Below are 19,266 nucleotides of genomic sequence, written 5' to 3' on the forward strand. Positions count from 1 at the left end.
CCTCTCTAGTCAACAATCCCCACCCTGAAAGCAGCAACCATGTTCTGACCAGTGATTAATTTTGTCTGGTTTTGATCACTGTTATTCTACATTATACTTTTTCAAGGTGTCTAGCTTACTTTATACTACACAGTACCTGTGAGATTCAGCTCTTGAATAGATTTCTCAGTCATTATTTGATTTTTTCATTTTGATTGTCCTGTAGTACTTCATTGTATGAATGCATCATATTGTAAAAATGGATAAATATCCATTTTTTATTCTTCATCAAAATCATGTGTATCTTGTTTGGCTAACTATTGCCCCTTCTTGGCAATAGGACTAGGAAAAAACTGTTAGGATATAAAACATATATATTTGAGGTAATGGTTTCTATTTTCCTTTGTTTATCTAGCTCTCTCAGTAAAAGAATAATCACTACTCAAGTAATTCCAAATTAATTTATAATTGCTGGGTATTGATTGATTTTTGCCTTTTAATTTACTTAGAATCAAAATCTATTGGGAAAAAAGACAAGAGTCTTCTCTTTCGAAAACTTTTATTAGGTATTACTAGATGACTCTTCATGACATTCGCACACATCATGTAGTAAATAGCACTCCACAGTAATGTACTCTGTACACGCAGTGACAATTGGAACCATTTAACTTCCACTACTTTCATCCAAGTAGAGTGTCTCTTTATATTCTTCCATGAGATCTTATATCATAATTAATATTACCCTCCCAATTAAAAAACATAAACCCAAAATAATGATCTCTTTTTTAAAAGTTACAATAAAAGGATATAGGGACATTACTGAGAGTCTGCAAGAAGATTCCATCTTTTCAAAGACTTAGCCCCACAGTGTGTGTGATCTGATACTTGTGTTGCATTTTATTAAGTGAGACAGTACTTACTTAGAAGGAACACGCTATGTATCCTTTAGCGGACATGACATGTCCACTAAAATCTCTTGAGGTAATGGATTTTTAAATTTCATTACTTTAAAATCAGGAAAAAAAAAAAAAAAAAAACCTGGTCATTTCCAGCAGGGTGTATTGGTTGGCAGGAAGATTTTTTTCCCTTTTGTCAAATATTTATGCATTTCTATATATAACCCATGTCTTTGTCTTTTCTTCACCCCTGGTTTAATTTAATCATCATTATCATGTATGTTTAGACTTTTCATATATATGATATATATCAGTCAAAACAAAGTCAGTATTTTGTATAACACAAGATAAAAGGCACAGAGCTAAAAGAGTAATATACAGAATGGCTTCAAGTTGCTACAGTCTACTGTGAATGGATAATGTGTAAATTGTGACAACTACATTTTTTTGCATCTATAAGAAACTTAATGATAGAATATCTTCAAAGTCAAGTTGTAAATAGATACATTTCTAGAGTGCCACAGTTATATTTACTTTTAATGATATTTGTAAAGTTTTGTGGCTTTACCATAATTGGAGCTGCAGACAAGCTCATCGATTGTTTCCAGTTTATTCAGCCTTTGTGTGTGTTTTAAAAATAAAAATTAATTACAAGAACTTTGATTTCCATTATTTAATATTCATTTTCTTGCTTTAGCTTAAAAATAAATAACATACTTAAGAAAAATACAGCTAATTTATTATTCTAGAGACAACATAGTAGATTCAGTAGCAAATGCAGACTAGGTACATCTATAAAGACACCTGATTGCCATGCTTTACGTAGAGGGATCAAAGAACACTAACAGGAAATTTATGGCTCTTCTGATAAGAAATAAAGTCACATGAAAGAAATAAGGCACTAATAACATACACAAATATTACATCATCACACAAGCACCATATGGAAGGTTTAGGACTGCACAGTAGCTTTAGCATTACTGGAGAGTGGAAACAATGTTGATCTTCCATGCTTTCTTCAAGCATTCTTTCTTTTCAATGATCAGTGCACTAACACTGCAGTGACTAGAGCAGACACTAGGTACAATTTATGGTACCAGCTGTGTAAAGCACTTATCTGGAAGGTGACCTCTTCAACAATATAAGAAATCAGGTCTTGATACCTTTGTTTTTCCACCTTTTAATCTTGATAAAATTGGTTTTTTCCAGTTTCCAATTTCTTTTCAGGGATTAAGAATATCAATGACATCTATTTTGTTATTTCTACCTGCCTACTTACTAAAAATACACTCAAAATAGCTTCTTCCATGTACTTTTATGAAGATCAAAATTAGCAAGACAACTACTGTAATGCAGAAACAGTTTAAAAATTTTTAAAAATTAAAGAAATACTTTCAACATGAAAAACATTATGACATTTTAATTGGAAAGGAGCTATAAAGTTTATAGAAAAATTTAAACTGTGCAATAAAAAGCAGTGACAAGACCTGGTACCAATAAGTGATGCAAACTACCCACGTTAAGATGAAGAAGCCATTATCCCTTGTTATTATTCTTGAGAACATAATTGAAATGAGATATGGTTTCATATTTAAATAGGAAATGTAATCATTCATTAGAATGTCAATTTCTGAATATGCAGTGCAGTAGCGACAGATTAAAGACCCATTTTTTTTTTTTTTTTTTTAGCATTTTTAACACTTAGAAAAAAAGAAGGCATGGATAATGTGATTGTCCTTAAAAGTTTGCAAGAGATATAAATGGTATTTTTCATGAAAATGTCTCAACAATTTTGCTTAAAAGAGAAACCAACCAAGAAGCACTCCTGTACAGACTCTTAATAAAAATGATGGGTTAATTTACTGACACCTGCATGCTGCTGGCTTTTGTTTTGTTGGCATTTGATGGTTTGTTTGTTTTTTTTTCTTTTTTAAAAATTATTTTATTAGATATTTTCTTCATTTACATTTCAAATGCTATCCCGAATGCCCACTATACCCTCCCCCCACCCTGCTCCCCTACCCACCCACTCCCACTTCTTGGCCCTGGTGTTCCCCTCTATGGGGCATATAAAGTTTGCAAGACCAAGGTGCCTCTCTTACCAGGTTTGTTTGTTTTTGAGACAGAGTCTCACTGTGTAGCTCTGCCTGTCCTGGAATTCACTATGTAGATCAGGCTGTCCTGGAAGTTACAAATGGTAGGATCAAAGCCATGTGCCTGCTGCTGTTTTATTAGATTTTTTTCTAACAGTTAAAGATGTACTCCTTACTAGTATATTAGTAACTATTTTAATAAGCAAAGAGTGTGCCAACGTTTTTCTTTTTCCTCCCACAAGGGACTAAAAGAACTTTTATTAGAAGGTAGAAGAGGTGTCAGCAGCTCTACGGATTTAAATTAAAGTCCCTAAATTTATTGTGTCATGGGAAGCCAGGGCTGGAGAAGGATACAAGGATGATGGTTACTGCAGACACTCGCAGCAGTGTACACATGCAATATGTCTTCTGCCTTTCATCACAGAACCAATTTTTAAAGGGCAGGGGAGAAGGAAACAATTTATATATATATTGTTTATATATATATAAAACTAAAGTGGACCGGCCTGTTTAAAGATTCCACTGTGGATTGAGGAGGAGCCAGAAGCAAATCTAGACAACCCCAGACCTAGGGTTTCTGGCTGGGCCACCTGCCAAGCATCCTACCTGGATGCCTGTTAGTTTTCCAAATAATCTGCACCAGTTCGTTTCTGTTTTGACAGATGGTGTCTATGCACTTATATATAGCCAATTACTATTCCGAATCTCATATAAAAGTAAGGTTTTTTTCATAAGGTTTCATAAGTTTTCAAAACACTACCTAGAGAAATTTAATTTTGATGAAAATGGCCCATAATAAATATTAGCTATTGAGGAGTTATCAGATGCAACTTCAAACATGGGCATTAGTAAAGGACCTATATTTAGCTGCTAAGAAGTAATAATACTATAATCTACAATTTCTTTGTAAAGAAACATAAAACGTGCTAATTTTCTATAGGCTAAAGATTAGATATGTGCATTAGTTATTTAGATATTAATTGTTTGAAACAATATATTTAGATATTGAGGGAGTAATGCTGATGAAAAACTTTTTTTTTCTTTTAAGAATTTAACTAGAATATTAAGACAGTTTTCCTAGCTGCTCACAAGGCGAACCCTTGACACTGAAATGGACCAGTAAGTGCAGCACTGCCTGCCAGCCACAAGGAGAAAATCTGAAAAGAGCGTTTCTGTGATTCCTAGGACCATTTAATGCTGAGTCTGGCTCTCTGAACATTTTTGTTGAACAGTAAAACTATACTAAATACATTTTGAATGTGGCTGATATATAAATCCAATTAATCAAAATCTTTGACTATTTTCAAATGATAAACGGTTTCTCTAGAATAGGGCCATTCCTGGTTATAGGAAAGGTGATCTACTTTAGATTATGAAACTGTCTAATAATAACCAAAGAGCACAAATCATTCACTGTGTATTATGTACAATTGCTACTCTGTTTAAGTTCAACGTAAGCTCAAGCTAGAGGATGTTTTTACTTAAAGACCAGTAATCAAAACTATAACATTTTGGATGAAGGATAAAAGATTATGTATCAGGTTGTGTGAATGTATATGTGCTTTTTGTCCATCAGGTATGCAGACGCTGCTGGATTAAGTTTCCAGTGATTATGAATTTCTTAAGTTTGGCTATAGAGTATTGTTAACTTTCTGGTCCAATTGGCATCTCATTTGTTTGATTTAACTTGGCAGGGTTAGAGAGAGTTCCTGAACTCCTATCAAGAATCAGGAAAACTGATCCAGACACTCTGGATCCATTTCAGTTAACAAACAAAAAAGATAGATGACACTTTTACCACTAGAGTCAAGTCACAAAGACCCTTCAGCATAACTTTATTGCATTTCAGTAAAAAGAGCTAGTGGTTAAGACAATTTATTCCTCATTGGCCAAGATGAGGAGGTGACTGAGGAAGTAAAAAGAAGGATAGTCTGGAAAACTAAGGAAAATAATAGGCATGTGGGGTTGAGATACTGCTGTACATGAGGAGAAACAGTGGTAGCATACAGCTCAAAACTGAAAAACAAACATTATTGTCTATGCTAATGAGTCTACATAACTCAATAAATCAATGAAGTATTTTTTAGAGACATAAATGACCCTCAAAAGGCATTGGTAATATTTCATGTATTTTTCAAAGATGTTTTTTGCATTTTAAGTCACTATTCTCAAAACAGTCCCTTTTTCAGTCAAAAGAAAAAGTATAATTTCTAATATGCATGATTACATGCTTATACAACTAACAACACGAACAAGCAAGGGTGTGTAAGGTATATATAAAGGTATGCTTTAACTAATCAGCAGATAGATAATAACAATAGTCTCACACTACTGGGGCTTTGTCTGTTGGGTCTGGATGACATCAACTAAAGCTGCAGATTCACAGAGTGATGAATACAAGTCCCACGCAGGACATGGCTTTGAAATCAGTCTTAGTTGTCCACTCAAAGGAAGAGACACAGTGGAGTCCCATCCATCCCTTTCAAGTTTGGAGTGCTTGTTTTGTTTTGATAATACTGTTTCTGTGTAAGTATCTTAGTTTTATTGATAGGATCATTGTAGACGCACATTGTAATATGTCATCTTGGAAGTTAGTGTCTGTAACTGTAGAAAAGTGTACGATTAAATTATAATTTGAAAAAAAAATGTGCTCCAGCTATTTTATTTATTGTGTTTCTAGTAAGAAAAATTCTTGTATAGAATTCATGAACTATGAAATACAGTTAAATACAATTAAAACTTTCACTAGAAATTAACATTTTAAACAAAGATTCAAGTGAAACTGTTACATAGCAGCATTATTTGCTGTGAGTTCTAAACAGCAATATTGTTGCAAAAATGTTCCAGGACTACTAAAATTTTAGGAGGTCTATCTTTGAGTGATTTATACTCAAATAATATTTAAATATGGTTTACATAAAGTGCTCAGCTTCTGATCCTTCACATTTGAAGAATTTAGACATATTTGCTGGCACAAATCCACCCTCGCTGCTGAAAAGCATAACCTGTCTCTTCTGTTTCATCAGTTAATTACTTAAACGGCACACACACTGGGGAAAAGTGCATCCATTTTAAGGCTGACAATTACAACAGACATTAGCATAAAACAATAGCGGAGACAGACTTTAACCACAGACATGGAAGGACTCATGTTAAGGCTTGTTTGTAACTTGTTTATAAAACTAATATCCAAAGTTAGATTTTCTTGGTTTTGTACTTATATACTGCCTAACATTATTTAGGCCATTAGCTTTTGATTATAAGCAGACCAATGGCATCATAAATCTCTGATGGGACAACAGTTTTATCTGTTGGGGAGAGGAGATATGTTGGCAGATGCAGTGAAATCTGAGAGAAGCCAGTAGAAACACTGAGGCCACACAGACCAGGGTGAGCTGTTCCCCTCAACATGCTTCTCCTCTTCTCTGATGGTGACTGAAGTGTGGACAAAAACATGTTTGGACCTAAAATAGAACAGACAGTGACTGCAAAGGTGTAGAGTATTTCAGGAACACAGAGCATATATCTGGGCAGTGAGATGAAAAGATAAAGACTCAAGCAGGGTCCTGGGATTTGGGATGATACTACAGAGTTGAGCATTTCCCAAGAAGTACCACTGAATATTGATCCCACAGCAGAGAGATATAGATACCATGTCACAACACATTTGGTGTCTAACTCATCTCTAATTGTTTTTCTGTCTGTTCTTTTCTATCTAGGAGATGGTAAGTGGCTAAGTGCTGGACCATAAAGGTGGGAAGAGGATGTTGCTGTGTTACAGGTCTGAAACCTTTCTTTTCTCTCCAATCTTTCATAAATGAGACACATAAAGATGAGGAGTGTTCTAGACATCCATCCGTTTGGCTGGAACACTAAGATTAAAAGGAAGCAATCTGAAAAACCAATTTATCTTTTTCATACTGTCAAAAAGACAGCTTCACTGGGAAGAGATTAACTTTCTCCTTTATATTTTGGAAAGGTATCTGGTTAATCTTTTAAGGAGAAAGCCTCTCAAAAGATGGTTGCTTTAAAATTAGGCACTCTCCACTCAAAGTAGGGTCTTAAATATATTATTTCTATGGTCTCATTTTTCTGATTATAGCTTGAAAATCTTTATTATATATACTGTGTAAAAAATAAAATTCAAAGTCCCATGGAAATAGTCATAGTAGGTAACAAAATACATGAAGGCAGAAGATGCTTAGTTTGTGACAAGTAAAAACTATCTTGTCTCCCATTTAACTCAGTCAGTCAGTCAGTCAGTCAGTCAGTTAAAACATAGCTCTATGTTGAATTAGTCCGTAATTTTCAAATGGATAAACACTAATGGAAAGTTATTTTTCCAATATTTCAAAGTATGAAAAAGAGACAGAGCTAAGGACGTCATTCTATTTGCAGAAAACTAGCACACAAGGATACATACATACACACGTAAGGATACACACTTATTTGTGCATTAGAAGTAAGGAAGCATCTAGAAGGACAATTCTCAGACCATTGACAGTCACCCCCAAGAAAACAATGGGTAGATAAGCAGAGAATTTTGTATTTTATAGCTTCATATGGTTTGATTTTCTTTAGGAACACATATACATTTACAATGGTAACATATAATGACAAGCATACATAAAGAACACTTAACATGTATACTTCAGTTTTCAGAATATACTCTAAAGGTTACTATTGTTCTACCATCAAGTTGGCACTGACATAGAAACACTTTTTCTTCATTTTCTGACTCCTCAAGATTTTTATGACTTAGTAAAATATTCATAAATGATTACTTTTAAGTTACTGCCATGGATAGGACACACATACATGTGTATGTGGTTGCATATACTTTAAAAAGACAAAAATGCATACAATTATTTTACAGATTTATGCACTTACAAATGAGATGCCTGTTCAGCAGTTTGTGCAATCTCCCAGCCTCTGATGAAACAGCCTTTCCTCATAACAAATATCACTTTGTAACTCAGATATTGGAAAAATTTCAAATCATTTAAAAATACCTGTAAAAGATAAATTATTTAAATACTAGAATAAAAATCCCTGAGTAGGCCAAAGACAACAGGCACAATAACCCAAGAATACAGACTATCTCAGACCCAAAAGTCCCTATTCACTCAGGAGGTGTTGTACAAACAAGGTAAGGTTAGATATGACATACAGATATATGCATACATCGACACAAAAGACACATCCATCCTACTCACATCTGGCCAAGTTGATGACCAAGTCCAGGAAAGATGAATTTCTACAAAATTAAGCAACCTTATAGCAGAGACTTGGTCTACAAGTCCTCATTGTTTTGGTCAAAGACTAGCACACCTAAAGCGGACAGTAAACACTTGCCAGAAGGATGGCTGAAGGCACGGTAAGATGAATCTGTGAAACCAGAGACCATTGTTCTTTACCTCATACCATAGTCTAGAATAAGTAGTCCCGGAGTCAGCAGTACTGCACGCTCCTTTCACCAAAAACTCGCCACTTAGCAGAAAGTTGTCCAGCTCATTGCTATTGCTCGGAAGGAACACCAGCATGCTAGCTTAAACTTGGACTGTCCTTCATGGCATGAAGTTTTTCAGTGAAACACAAGGGATTAAAGTTCTTACACTCTGGTTTCTGAAACCATGAAATAGTCATGTAAATGTGAGTGTCTACTTCAAGCCAAACATGGTTACATTTATGGTAACCAGCTAATTTTGAGAATTCAAGGATAAATGGAAAGTTTAGGCTTCTTAGCATCTCTTCTTTGTTTTGATAAACTTAATGACGAAAGCAGAGAAATAGAGCTGTGCTGTTAAATTCCATTTCCTTACTCAAAAGAACTTCCTGAAAATATTTTCATTTGCTTCCTTCTCCAAAAGCAGTTTATGCTTTGAAGAAACTATGTACATAAAAAGCTGTTCTCACATTGTCTCTCTATAAGGAGATACAAACAAATTATGCACCCACATAGTGAACATGGGCAAAATCCTCCAAAACTAGTATTTATTTTTGTAAAAAACTTGAGGACAAATTAAAAAAAAAAAAAGACAGAAGAGGGAACATTCAATAATTTTTAAAAACTTGACCTAAAGCAGAATTATCTAGGATTATAAGGTGGTAATATTAAATAATGAGCAGAATGAGAATTAAATTAACAGTTTAAGCAATTTTCTTCAAAGCAAATATTTTTTTCTTTATTAAATAATCCTAGGACAGGCTAAAGCATATGTGTCAAAATCCAAGAAATCCGAAAAGAGCAACTGTTGCAAACTTGGAACTTTCTGAAACCATCCCTATAGATTTGTTAAGTTTACAATGTGTGGTATGTGTCAGAGTGGCATCGCATACATTGCTGTGTGTGCGTGTAACCATAGGAAGAGCAAGAAACAGTTACCATGGAAACAATCTGTTGTTGACATTGGCTTTAATTCAGTACATTACCAAGTTAGGCCCACAAAAATAACCATCAAGGCTGAAAGTTTCTATGAAAATAGACATGGAAATAGACAAGCACATGGTCATGGAGCCTGGTTTAATACGTATTTATATACACACATTCATATCCTTACATATACGGACCAGTAACTCACGGTTCTTCTCATTAATTTAGTTTCATTAATTCCTTCTGGGTGCTGATAATTTTTTTTAAAGCAATTACAATATCCAAAAAACAGAACGATGATACCATTTGGGTTACAGATGACAATTAGGTGCATTTGGTGAACTTTGATTTATCTTCTGAAAAGTGGCCTTGTTTGTTGAGACAGGCAGGATTCAGCTATGCATACCATGTCTCAGAGACAGCCGGGGGAAGCACAAGGTTCAGACAATCCAAATAACACTCCAGGTGAGGTGTCCTCAAAAGACAGCTGAGGATACCCTGTTCTAAAATATCTTCTTCCAAGAACCACACAGGTGAGAGTTACTATATAAATGTGAATAGTTAACGAAAGTGACCATTTTTTTAAAAAGCAGCAATCTGCTTAAGGAAAGGACAGGATGCCATGTTGGGAGTGCACCGTAGCTAGAGGCACTGTGGTCTGCAGAGAACCACAGGAGACAAGATGACAGAAGTTCCTCTAGGTAGTTTTAAGGATCCAACTCACAGACAAGTGCACCATCCTGCACGGCTCCTCCCGGGACCGGCTGACATCCTGTGAAATCCTCTGTGGATTACCAGTGCATACCTGTCCGTGATCTCTTTCTCTGTTTTTTACAAAGGCAATATATAGGAAATACAAATAAACCTAGAGATCGAAAAAAAATGAAGGCAATTAGGGAGGAAAGTGCTGAGGTATGTGTGTGTATGTGTGTGTGTGTGTCTGTGTATACATATATGTATGTACATGTATGTATATATACACACACATGTATGTATGTATGTATGTGTATACATATATGTGTACATACATATATATTTAAATTTTCCCAATTTTACTTATTTACAAACTAATTTACAACAATAATTATTAATAGTTCACAAACATAAAAATACTATGGGATGTATTTTCTGTACGACTTTATTCTTTCTATTTCTCTGTAGTCCTTTGATCCCTTTATCACCTTCAATCATACAAGTCTAATTAAAAAAGCACCACAACAACAAAGCCAATGTTTTCTAGCAAACCATCTAGCCTTATGTCCATGTCTTTATTGTCACAATCCTATAATTTGCACACTACAATATTTATTTCATTATAGGTTGGCATAACATTTTATATAAGAACATACATGTGGTTCCCAGTTCTAACAATTTTGAGGCCTTAATGAGACATAAATCCCTCTACTTGACAGCACAGATAATAACATCTGTACTATAAAGTCCAAACTGACTATAATGACTTCAATGTGCGATATTTTGTAATTCTCTCTGCCCCACACATTCACTATCTATAAAGAGAAGTTTACATGTGGAAAATCATTTAATTCAGCAAAAGCACCCCATTTTCTATAGGGGGTAATGATCAATGTAGCTTCTATCCAGAATGTTTAAGATGAAATTTCTAAAGGAATGCTTCTCAAAGTGCGGCCGATGGACTAATAGCATTAGTAGCATCGGGGACCTTTTAGAAACGTAAACTCATGGGCCCAGCCAGCACACTGTGCTAGAAACTGACAGTAGGATCTAGCAATGTGTGTCTGCAGCAGCTCTACAGACTAGCTATATCAGGCTAAGTTTGAGAACTACTCCTTTAATACATATGTTTACATATTCAAGTCTCATAAACACATCCTGTAGGAAACATGTTCCTCTGACTTATATACCCTGAACTGCATGGCTGTTTGAAGCAAGGCAGAGCAGAAACCACACAAACTGACTGACTCACACCACCACATGTACACTCACACAGTCTCTACTGCCGTGGGAGAATTCTAATCTCAAATATGTCACGTGTCTTACCGATTACAACTGCTATGGCCCCTAGTGCCAATCCCAAAACCAGGATGAGAGGCGCAATGAAGAGCTTTCCAGCTGGAAAACAAAAGTATAAGAATTAAAGGCTCTCACTGCTGAGTTACAGAGCAGTTACACTAATTCTTAAAGAAGCACAAGAACAATTAAGGGCACATGCAGAACTGATTCACAGTATACAGTGCCACAAAGCCATGGGCAGTTGCTGTGTACCCACAGGTTCCTTACTACTTATAACCAAAACAGACTATAATCCTTTACACTGATGCACTTCAGTCTTTGTGCTTCTCCTTTAGATTTCTCCTACTTTCAACATTCAGAATGCTGAGTGATTAAGAGTAGAGTGACTCAGGATAATCTATCGAGCTCACAAAGTTAGAGAGCGGTGGGGATCAGAGAGGGTGTCTGACCAGCCCCATGTCTAAGAACAATGCTTTATTTACTTGCTAGATAAAGGGAAATCATATGAATGTCTAACAGACTGAACTCCAAATGGGATGCCTGAAGACAGCCGCTAGAGGAACTTCCCACTGAGTAAGTGATGTGCTGGAAGTTACCCAAGTGAATCACTGAAACAAATGTTAACAGAAAGCATTGTAAGACAGCTCAGTGCTGGCAGGCACAGCATGCTTGGCAGCACCAGCGGTTTCTCTGCTGAATGAACATTTGATCTGTGATAATAATCACCATTGTTACATGTAACTGCAGCCCAGAAGCCACTAGAGGACTCCCTAGGGCTCCAAAGGCTACAACATAGACAAAACCAGGACAGTTACTTATGTCTTATTACTGTGCTGTGACTTTTGGCATAACCATACAAACAAAATGTCACAAAGAATGTGAAGGGAACAGGAAGTCTGCAGTAGTCACACAGCTACTTTAGAATCACACAGCAATACCATCTATAAGTTATAATCATTGATTAATGAATGAAGGATAATTCAGCCATTTGTTGGGAGTTTGGCAGGAAAAAATTAACTTTTTTAATTCATAGAAAACAGTTTTGGAATTAGATTACTAGATATAAAAATACAGTTTTAAATATCAATTTTAACATTACTTAATACCTAGTATTTAGATACGAATTGTTGTCCATTTAACATAATGCCCAGACATGCATTTTTTTCTTTTGCTTTACACAATAATAAAACTCAATTAAGTGCTATTAAATCTTATTGAACAAGGGCTTGGCTATCCATAGAGCTGTGTGGAAGTATCTAGAATACAGTACATAGGGTTACATATTTTAAACATACAGCTTAATCTCTTTAGCAATATATCCTCTTAAAGTATCCACCAAGACATTTTCGTCACAGCATCAGACTATAACTGTCAAGTTATGATAGCACTGACTTTTTCTTCATAGCATCAGACTATACTTTTTCGTCACAGCATCACTGAGTTCAAGGAGCAAATGTCTACCCTTTAGGAGGAATAAACTTGACAGTGTAGTACATGAACTTCTAAAGATGATTTTGACTGTAGTAAGCATGCTTTCTCTTATTCCAACATCAGTAACAATTACCTTAGAACATCATTTTCAATAATCAAATTTTCACAACCATAAATTATATCTTACCTAAACATTTTTAATTTAAAATTTTATTTGATTTCTGCTACAACAACAAACCATTGACTGTGTCTTAAGATTTACTGTTTTATTTGTTTATTTCTTTGGATGTGTGTGCTTTTCATCGTTGTCCTGTTTCATACTGCATTTTATATATATATTTAAAGAAACAACAGCACATCGTTGTGTTTAGATACCTGTTAAGTCCATACATTCTTCTTGCCACCAATTGGCTTTCCCAGTGTTTCAGAAGTGCTGATCATGAAAGAATGTCATATTAGAAATCTTTTTTTTTTAAAGATTTATTTATTTATTTATTTATTTATTTATTATATGTAAATTCACTGTAGTTGTCTTCAGACACACCAGAAGAGGGTGTAAGATCTCATTATGGATGGTTGTGAGCCACCATGTGGTTGCTGGGATTTGAACTCGGGACCTTTGGAAGAGCAGTCGGTGCTCTTAACCGCTGAGCCATCTCACCAGCCCCATATTAAAAATCTTAACTTTTCAGTTTTGTTCATAGAAGGAGTGATTCTCGTCTCACTGGTAAAGGACCTACTAGAACCCCTGGTCCATAGCAAGCCCTGGAGATTCTCATGGCTGATTTTCTCGCTCTACTGCCCTTCCTCAGATCCTAAGGAGGCATCCAAGAGCAAGCATGTGTGCTACTTACCACAGACTGACCCTCGAACTAATCTTCTTAAATGAGGTCTCTCTGGGAGGTAGCGATATTTGCATCCAAATATACTGAGGTTTGATGTGTGGTCTCCGAAAAACCGGAGCTGGCGGTATCTCTCTCCACATCGATAGCAAAAATTAGTGTTACACTGTGAACAAGTCATATGGTCACACCCTTCTGTTCTCTGGATATGGATCTGGATAAAGGGACAAATAGAAGGAAATGCAATTAATGTGTTTAAAAAGTAAACTATGTCAAGTAAAATAGACCGGTTTTACCAAATTAAAAGTCTTGTGAGCATCCCTGAAGTGAAGTTTTCAATTTGTTTATAATCATATATATAAGGTTCCCAATATTAATTTTACCATTATGAGCCTGTAATGTGGCTTTAAGAAATGCACACTTACTGTATTTGGGAATTTTATAATTAAAACAAAGAGTCAAACCTGCCAGAGTTTATTGCTTGATGCTTACTTAGCAGGTAAGCTGTTGCCAGAATCTACAGCTTTATGCATTTCACTTGTGACTCTCCTCTTTTCTCCTCAAGTACACAGAGTTAGCAGTATGTGGTCAAGGGCATACAAGTAGTTACGTTTCAGGGTCCCTAGTAACTCAAAGCTGACTGACGATCCTTGCTACTGGTCACCTTCCCCTTTATAGCTGTACAGTTTCTCTTTGTATATGCTGTCCCATAGCAGTGGATGCAGCCCATCAATTATCTGAAGATCCCTTGTGAAGGACACATGTAAACTGTAAATAAAACGTGATACAAGGCCTCCCAGGTACTAGCTACTATAGGAGTTTGATACTGGGTCCCATTGTAGTAGACAGAAATGAAAAACAAAACATTTTTGTGTCCATAATATAAATAACTAATTATTTCATTTAGCATCTCATAATTAATATAAAAATTAAATGTAATATTACAATACATAAAAATAAAACAGAATAATATTCCTGAGGTTATTTACATATAATGCAATAAAATACAGAATATCTAAAAAGTAAAAATAGAATTTAGTTTTCAATTTTGGTGTAGGTTTCATTTAGTCAAAAGATTGAATAAAAATAGAAGAACTAATAAACATTCAACCCATTTAAAAATTTTATCAGCACAGGTCTGTATACAAAATTTTATCTTTCATTAAGAAATGTTTACTTTATTAATCAGGAAAAAAAGAAAACTACATTGATAGTTGTGTGTGATTGTTACCAACTGATATTTTGCTCTGGATGCAACACTAAACTCTTATTTTAAAAGAATCTTGAGGCTGGAGAGATGGCTCAGTGGTTAAGAGTCCTGGCTGCAGTCTCTGCTCCACACTTTGACTCTGTATCTCCTCCCATGGGTATTTTGGCTCCCCCTTCTAAGAAGGACTGAAGCATCCACACATTGCTCTTCCTTCTTCTTGAGCCTCTTGTGGTCTGTAAAATGTATCTTGGGTATTCCGAGCTTCTGGGCTAATATCCGCTTATTGGTGAGTGTATACCATGTGTGTTATTTTGTGATTGTGTTACCTCATTCAGGATATTCTAATTCCATCCATTTGCCTAAGAATTTCATAAATTAATTGTTTTCGTTTTCTGTATCCATTCCTCTGTTGAGGGACATCTGGGTTCTTTCCAGCTTCTGGCTATTATAAACAAGGCTGCTATGAACATAGTGGAACATGTGTCCTTATTATATGTTGGAGCATCTTCGATGACTGGAGCCCGATATAACTGTCCCCTGAGAGGCTCTGCCAGTGCCTGACAAATACAGAGGAGGGTGCTCTCAACCAACCATTGGACTGAGCACATGGAGGAGCTAGAGAAAGGACCCAAGGAGCTGAAGGGGTTTGCAGCCCCAATAGGAGGAACAAAAATATGAACCAACCAGCACCCCTAGAGCTCCCAGGGTCTAAACCACCAACCAAAGAGTACACATGGAGGGACCCATGGTTCCAGCTGCACATGTAGCTAAGGATGGCCTTGTCAGTCATCAATGGGAAGAGAGGCCTTTGGTCCTAAGAAGGCTGGATGTCTCAGTGTAGGGAAATGCCGGGACAGGAAGTAGAAGTAGGTGGGTGGGTAGAGGAGCAGGGGGAGTGGGGATGGGATAGGAAGTTTTCGGAGGGGAAACCAGGAAAGGGGATAACATCTGAAATGTAAATAAAGAAAATATCCAATTAAAAAAAAACTACGGAGCTTTGGGAGTGTCCACAGCATTAGTTCTGAGCTATATCTAGATTTCTAGTTGTATCAGTAATGGTAATGTGTTTTTATACTTCACTTTATGACACACACAAAAGTCATAGGTAGTTTAAAAGTGAACATTTGTACAAATTAAATAAATTTCAATGTGCCATTTGAAAAGATAAAAAAGAGCCCTGGCTGCTCTTCCTGAGGAACCAGGGTCAATTTCTAGTACCTACCTGACAGCTAAAAGCCATCAATCAATCTAGTCCCAAATGATCTGAGGCCCTCTTCTGGCCTCCATAGGTACCAGGTATGTACATGGTGTGTAGATATTTGAAGTCAAATACTCATACACATGAAATAAAAAAGGTATAGATTTGTGTGTGTGTGTATATATATATTGCCAATTCACTTTGTTACCTCCAGAACTCGATGGTAATACCCTACTGATAAAGACCTCATATGCTTGAATTCTAGGACATGGAGAAATCAAGCTGGGACCACAAAGCTTTATTCCTACAGGCCAACTTTCAAACTGCTGGAAGGTGCTATGGATGCTACAAGAGAATGGTAATTATTAGTATTACCAGCTGTGAACTTTGTGACCTACAGCAATGATGAACCTAGAAGACATGGCCACCATTACAATACTATCATGGATGTCATGAAAGTAAACAAGGACCTTCTGATTGAATGTAAATTCTGGTTGAATTCTTCCTTCACAAGATGAAACCCATACCTGGCACCATTATTGGGGTCAAGAATGTGTGGCTCGACAGGTCATAGGCCTCATATAAGAACCTTATATTATCTTCCATCCAGTTTTCTTAAAAATTTGGGACCACCTGCCAAGGGGTAGCACTACCAACTGTGAGCTGTACGTCCTCACATCAGCTGTACGTCCCCACATCAATCAATAAGCAGGAAAAGGTCCCAAAGATATGCCTAGACGCCAGTCTGGTCAAAACAATTCCCCAACTGAGATGCCCACAAAAAAACAAAAACAAAAACAAAAACAAAACCTGTACTCAAATTGGCAACTGTAGCTAACAAGATCTCCTTAGATACTATCCAACAAGCAGTCAAAGGAAAAAATACACTAAGTAGTGAGTCCTGTAATCAAGTGCTTGGAAGTGGAAGGCATGACAATTGCTTGGGTTACATGGTAAGAGCCTGTCTTAAAAAGCAATATAAAATAAAAGATGAAATAAATATAATGGGTGTTTAGTTACCATCAGCGAGTCAACAGACAATGTCAAGGGGAGTAGGTAAGAGCTTATTATTGATGGGAAATTACTAGAAGTTAAAAACGGAATGAGTGAAAAGCAGTTACTTTTACTGTCAGACATAGTTGCCCCCAAAATAAATAGTATGTTGATTTCAGGATTATTTGGTATCTCCCATCAATGATCCCTTGTCTTCAGTACATTTGTTTCCAGTAAGCTACAGAAGGTTATATGCATGCTTCTGTCTTAGTTTATGATGAAGGGAAGTCTCTGAAGCAGGTATGAACACTGTCCCATAACTAACTCCATAGCATAGAGCTTTGGTACTAAATAGCCTCTCACTACCTTCCTCCTCCTTTATCTGTATCCTGTGCCCAACAAACAATTACTTTCTTGCTGATAAAAATCTTTCATGGTTGCTTCTCTCTCTCTCTCTCTCTCTCTCTCTCTCTCTCTCTCTCTCTTTTGGTTTTTTTGAGACAGGGTTTCTCTTTGTAGCCCTGGCTGTCCTGGAACTCATTCTGTAGACCAGGCTGGCCTCAAACTCAGAAATCCGCCTGCCTCTGCCTCACAAGTGCTGGGATTAAAGGCGTGTGCCACCACGCCTGGCCTATGGCTCCTACTCTTAAGGAACATATAATTTAAAGTATAGACAGATATTAATCAATTGTACAAAAACACATCTCCTAAACCATAAAAAATTCTATGAAGAAAAGGAGAGTGTATGGGAGAACAGTTAATGGAAGGGAGCGATCTGGTGTTAAGGGCAAGAGGAGGTTATCTGAGGAAGTGACATTTAATTTAGGGCATGAAAGACAAGAGCAGTGTACTCCCCAAGTGGAGTTTCAGAGAGGCACAGTGACCTCAGCACTGGACTTCTGAATGCACCAGTGAAGTGTTGCTTATTCTATACCCTCATTATCTGCATCCCTCAGCTTAAACCCTGGAGAATAAAGTCTACATTGGTCCAGATTATATTCATATTTTTAATTACCTATTCATGTATTATTTTTGTTAGTATTATATCTGCATCAGTGTTTATGTATGTGTGTATGCATGGGGCTGAGGGGCAGTGCATACATTTCTGAGCATGAGACCAGAGGGCAGGAGAGATCAGTGTTATGTATGCTCTTTCCAGTTTCTTTTTGGAGGCACTGAGAGCTGAGTTTTCCTCTTAGCACTACTATCATTGTGTCCCACAAGTTTGGGTATGTTGTGCCTTCATTTTCATTAAATCCGAAAAAGTCTTTACTTTCTTTATTTCTTCCTTGACCAAGTTATCATTGAGTAGGGCGTTGTTCAGCTTTCATGTTTTTGTGGACTTTCTGTTGTTTTTGTTGCTACTGAACACCAGCCTTAAGACTGTGGTGATCTGGTCAGAGGAATGGCATTATTTCAATCTTCTTGTATCTGTTGAGGCCTATTTTGTGACTCATTATATGGNCAATTTTGGAGAAGGTACCATGAAGTGGTGAGAAGAAGGTATGTTCTTTTGTTTTAGGATAAAATGTTCTATAGATATCTGTTAAATCCATTTGGTCCATAATTTGTTAGTTCCACTGTGTCTCTGTTTAGTTTCTATGTCCAGGATCTGTCCATTGCTGAGAGTGAGGTGGTGAAGTTTCCCACTATTATTGTGTGAGGTGTAATGTGTGCGACTGCTCTTCCGATGGTCCGGAGTTCAAATCCGAGCAACCACATGGTGGCTCATAACCATCCGTAACAAGATCTGACGCCCTCTTCTGGACTGTCTGAAGATAGCTACAGTGTACTTACATATAATAAATAAATAAATCTTTTTTTTTTTAAAAAAAAAAAAAAGATGCCACAAGCGGTGACACTATGGGGCTCCTGGTCCCTGGCTGAATTTTATTTTAATTATGAGCAAGTTCGAATATTTTAAACATTACCAATGATAATTTAACGGTATATTCACCGTCCACATTTAACAGAGAACAGTCTACCCTTTGCTTTATGAGTATTATAAGAGATGCTTTCTTGTCTGTCAACTTCCCACTTGCTTTGCAACTGCCTCAAAGCATCACATAAAACAGCCCAAAGGTATGTGGTACGGTATTTTCAATGTTCATTAGTGGAAAAAATAATAGTTGGAGGGTAAGAGTCCTGCCTTAGAAAACAATGGGGTTTGTCTCTGCCTCCTGAGTGGAGATGGCAGGCATGTACAATTACTCCTGGATGAGGATATAGTGGCTATTCCTGGTTGTCAACTTGACTATA

The 19,266-nt window shown here is 36.4% G+C and overlaps 1 protein-coding gene across 2 annotated transcripts in view; it reads right to left on the reverse strand.

Moving 5' to 3' along the window:
- Window positions 1-3,023: 3,023 nt before the first annotated feature.
- The window catches only part of Rnf217 (ring finger protein 217), a 113,800-nt gene continuing 97,557 nt past the window's right edge, over window positions 3,024-19,266 (reverse strand). Inside the window, exons 4-7 of one of the 2 annotated variants that reach the window (XM_029532988.1) lie at window positions 13,619-13,820; window positions 13,140-13,197; window positions 11,361-11,432; window positions 3,024-10,206 (exon numbers count right to left, since the gene is read on the reverse strand). In XM_029532988.1, the coding sequence (XP_029388848.1) occupies window positions 10,173-10,206; window positions 11,361-11,432; window positions 13,140-13,197; window positions 13,619-13,820 (366 nt within the window). In that variant the 3' untranslated portion in view covers window positions 3,024-10,172. The remainder of the gene's footprint in view (window positions 10,207-11,360; window positions 11,433-13,139; window positions 13,198-13,618; window positions 13,821-19,266) is intronic. The other variant, XM_021221272.1, reaches the window with a different exon arrangement.

Source organism: Mus pahari, chromosome 21 (assembly GCF_900095145.1).
Source record: "Mus pahari chromosome 21, PAHARI_EIJ_v1.1, whole genome shotgun sequence".
Taxonomy (NCBI): Eukaryota; Metazoa; Chordata; class Mammalia; order Rodentia; family Muridae; genus Mus; species Mus pahari.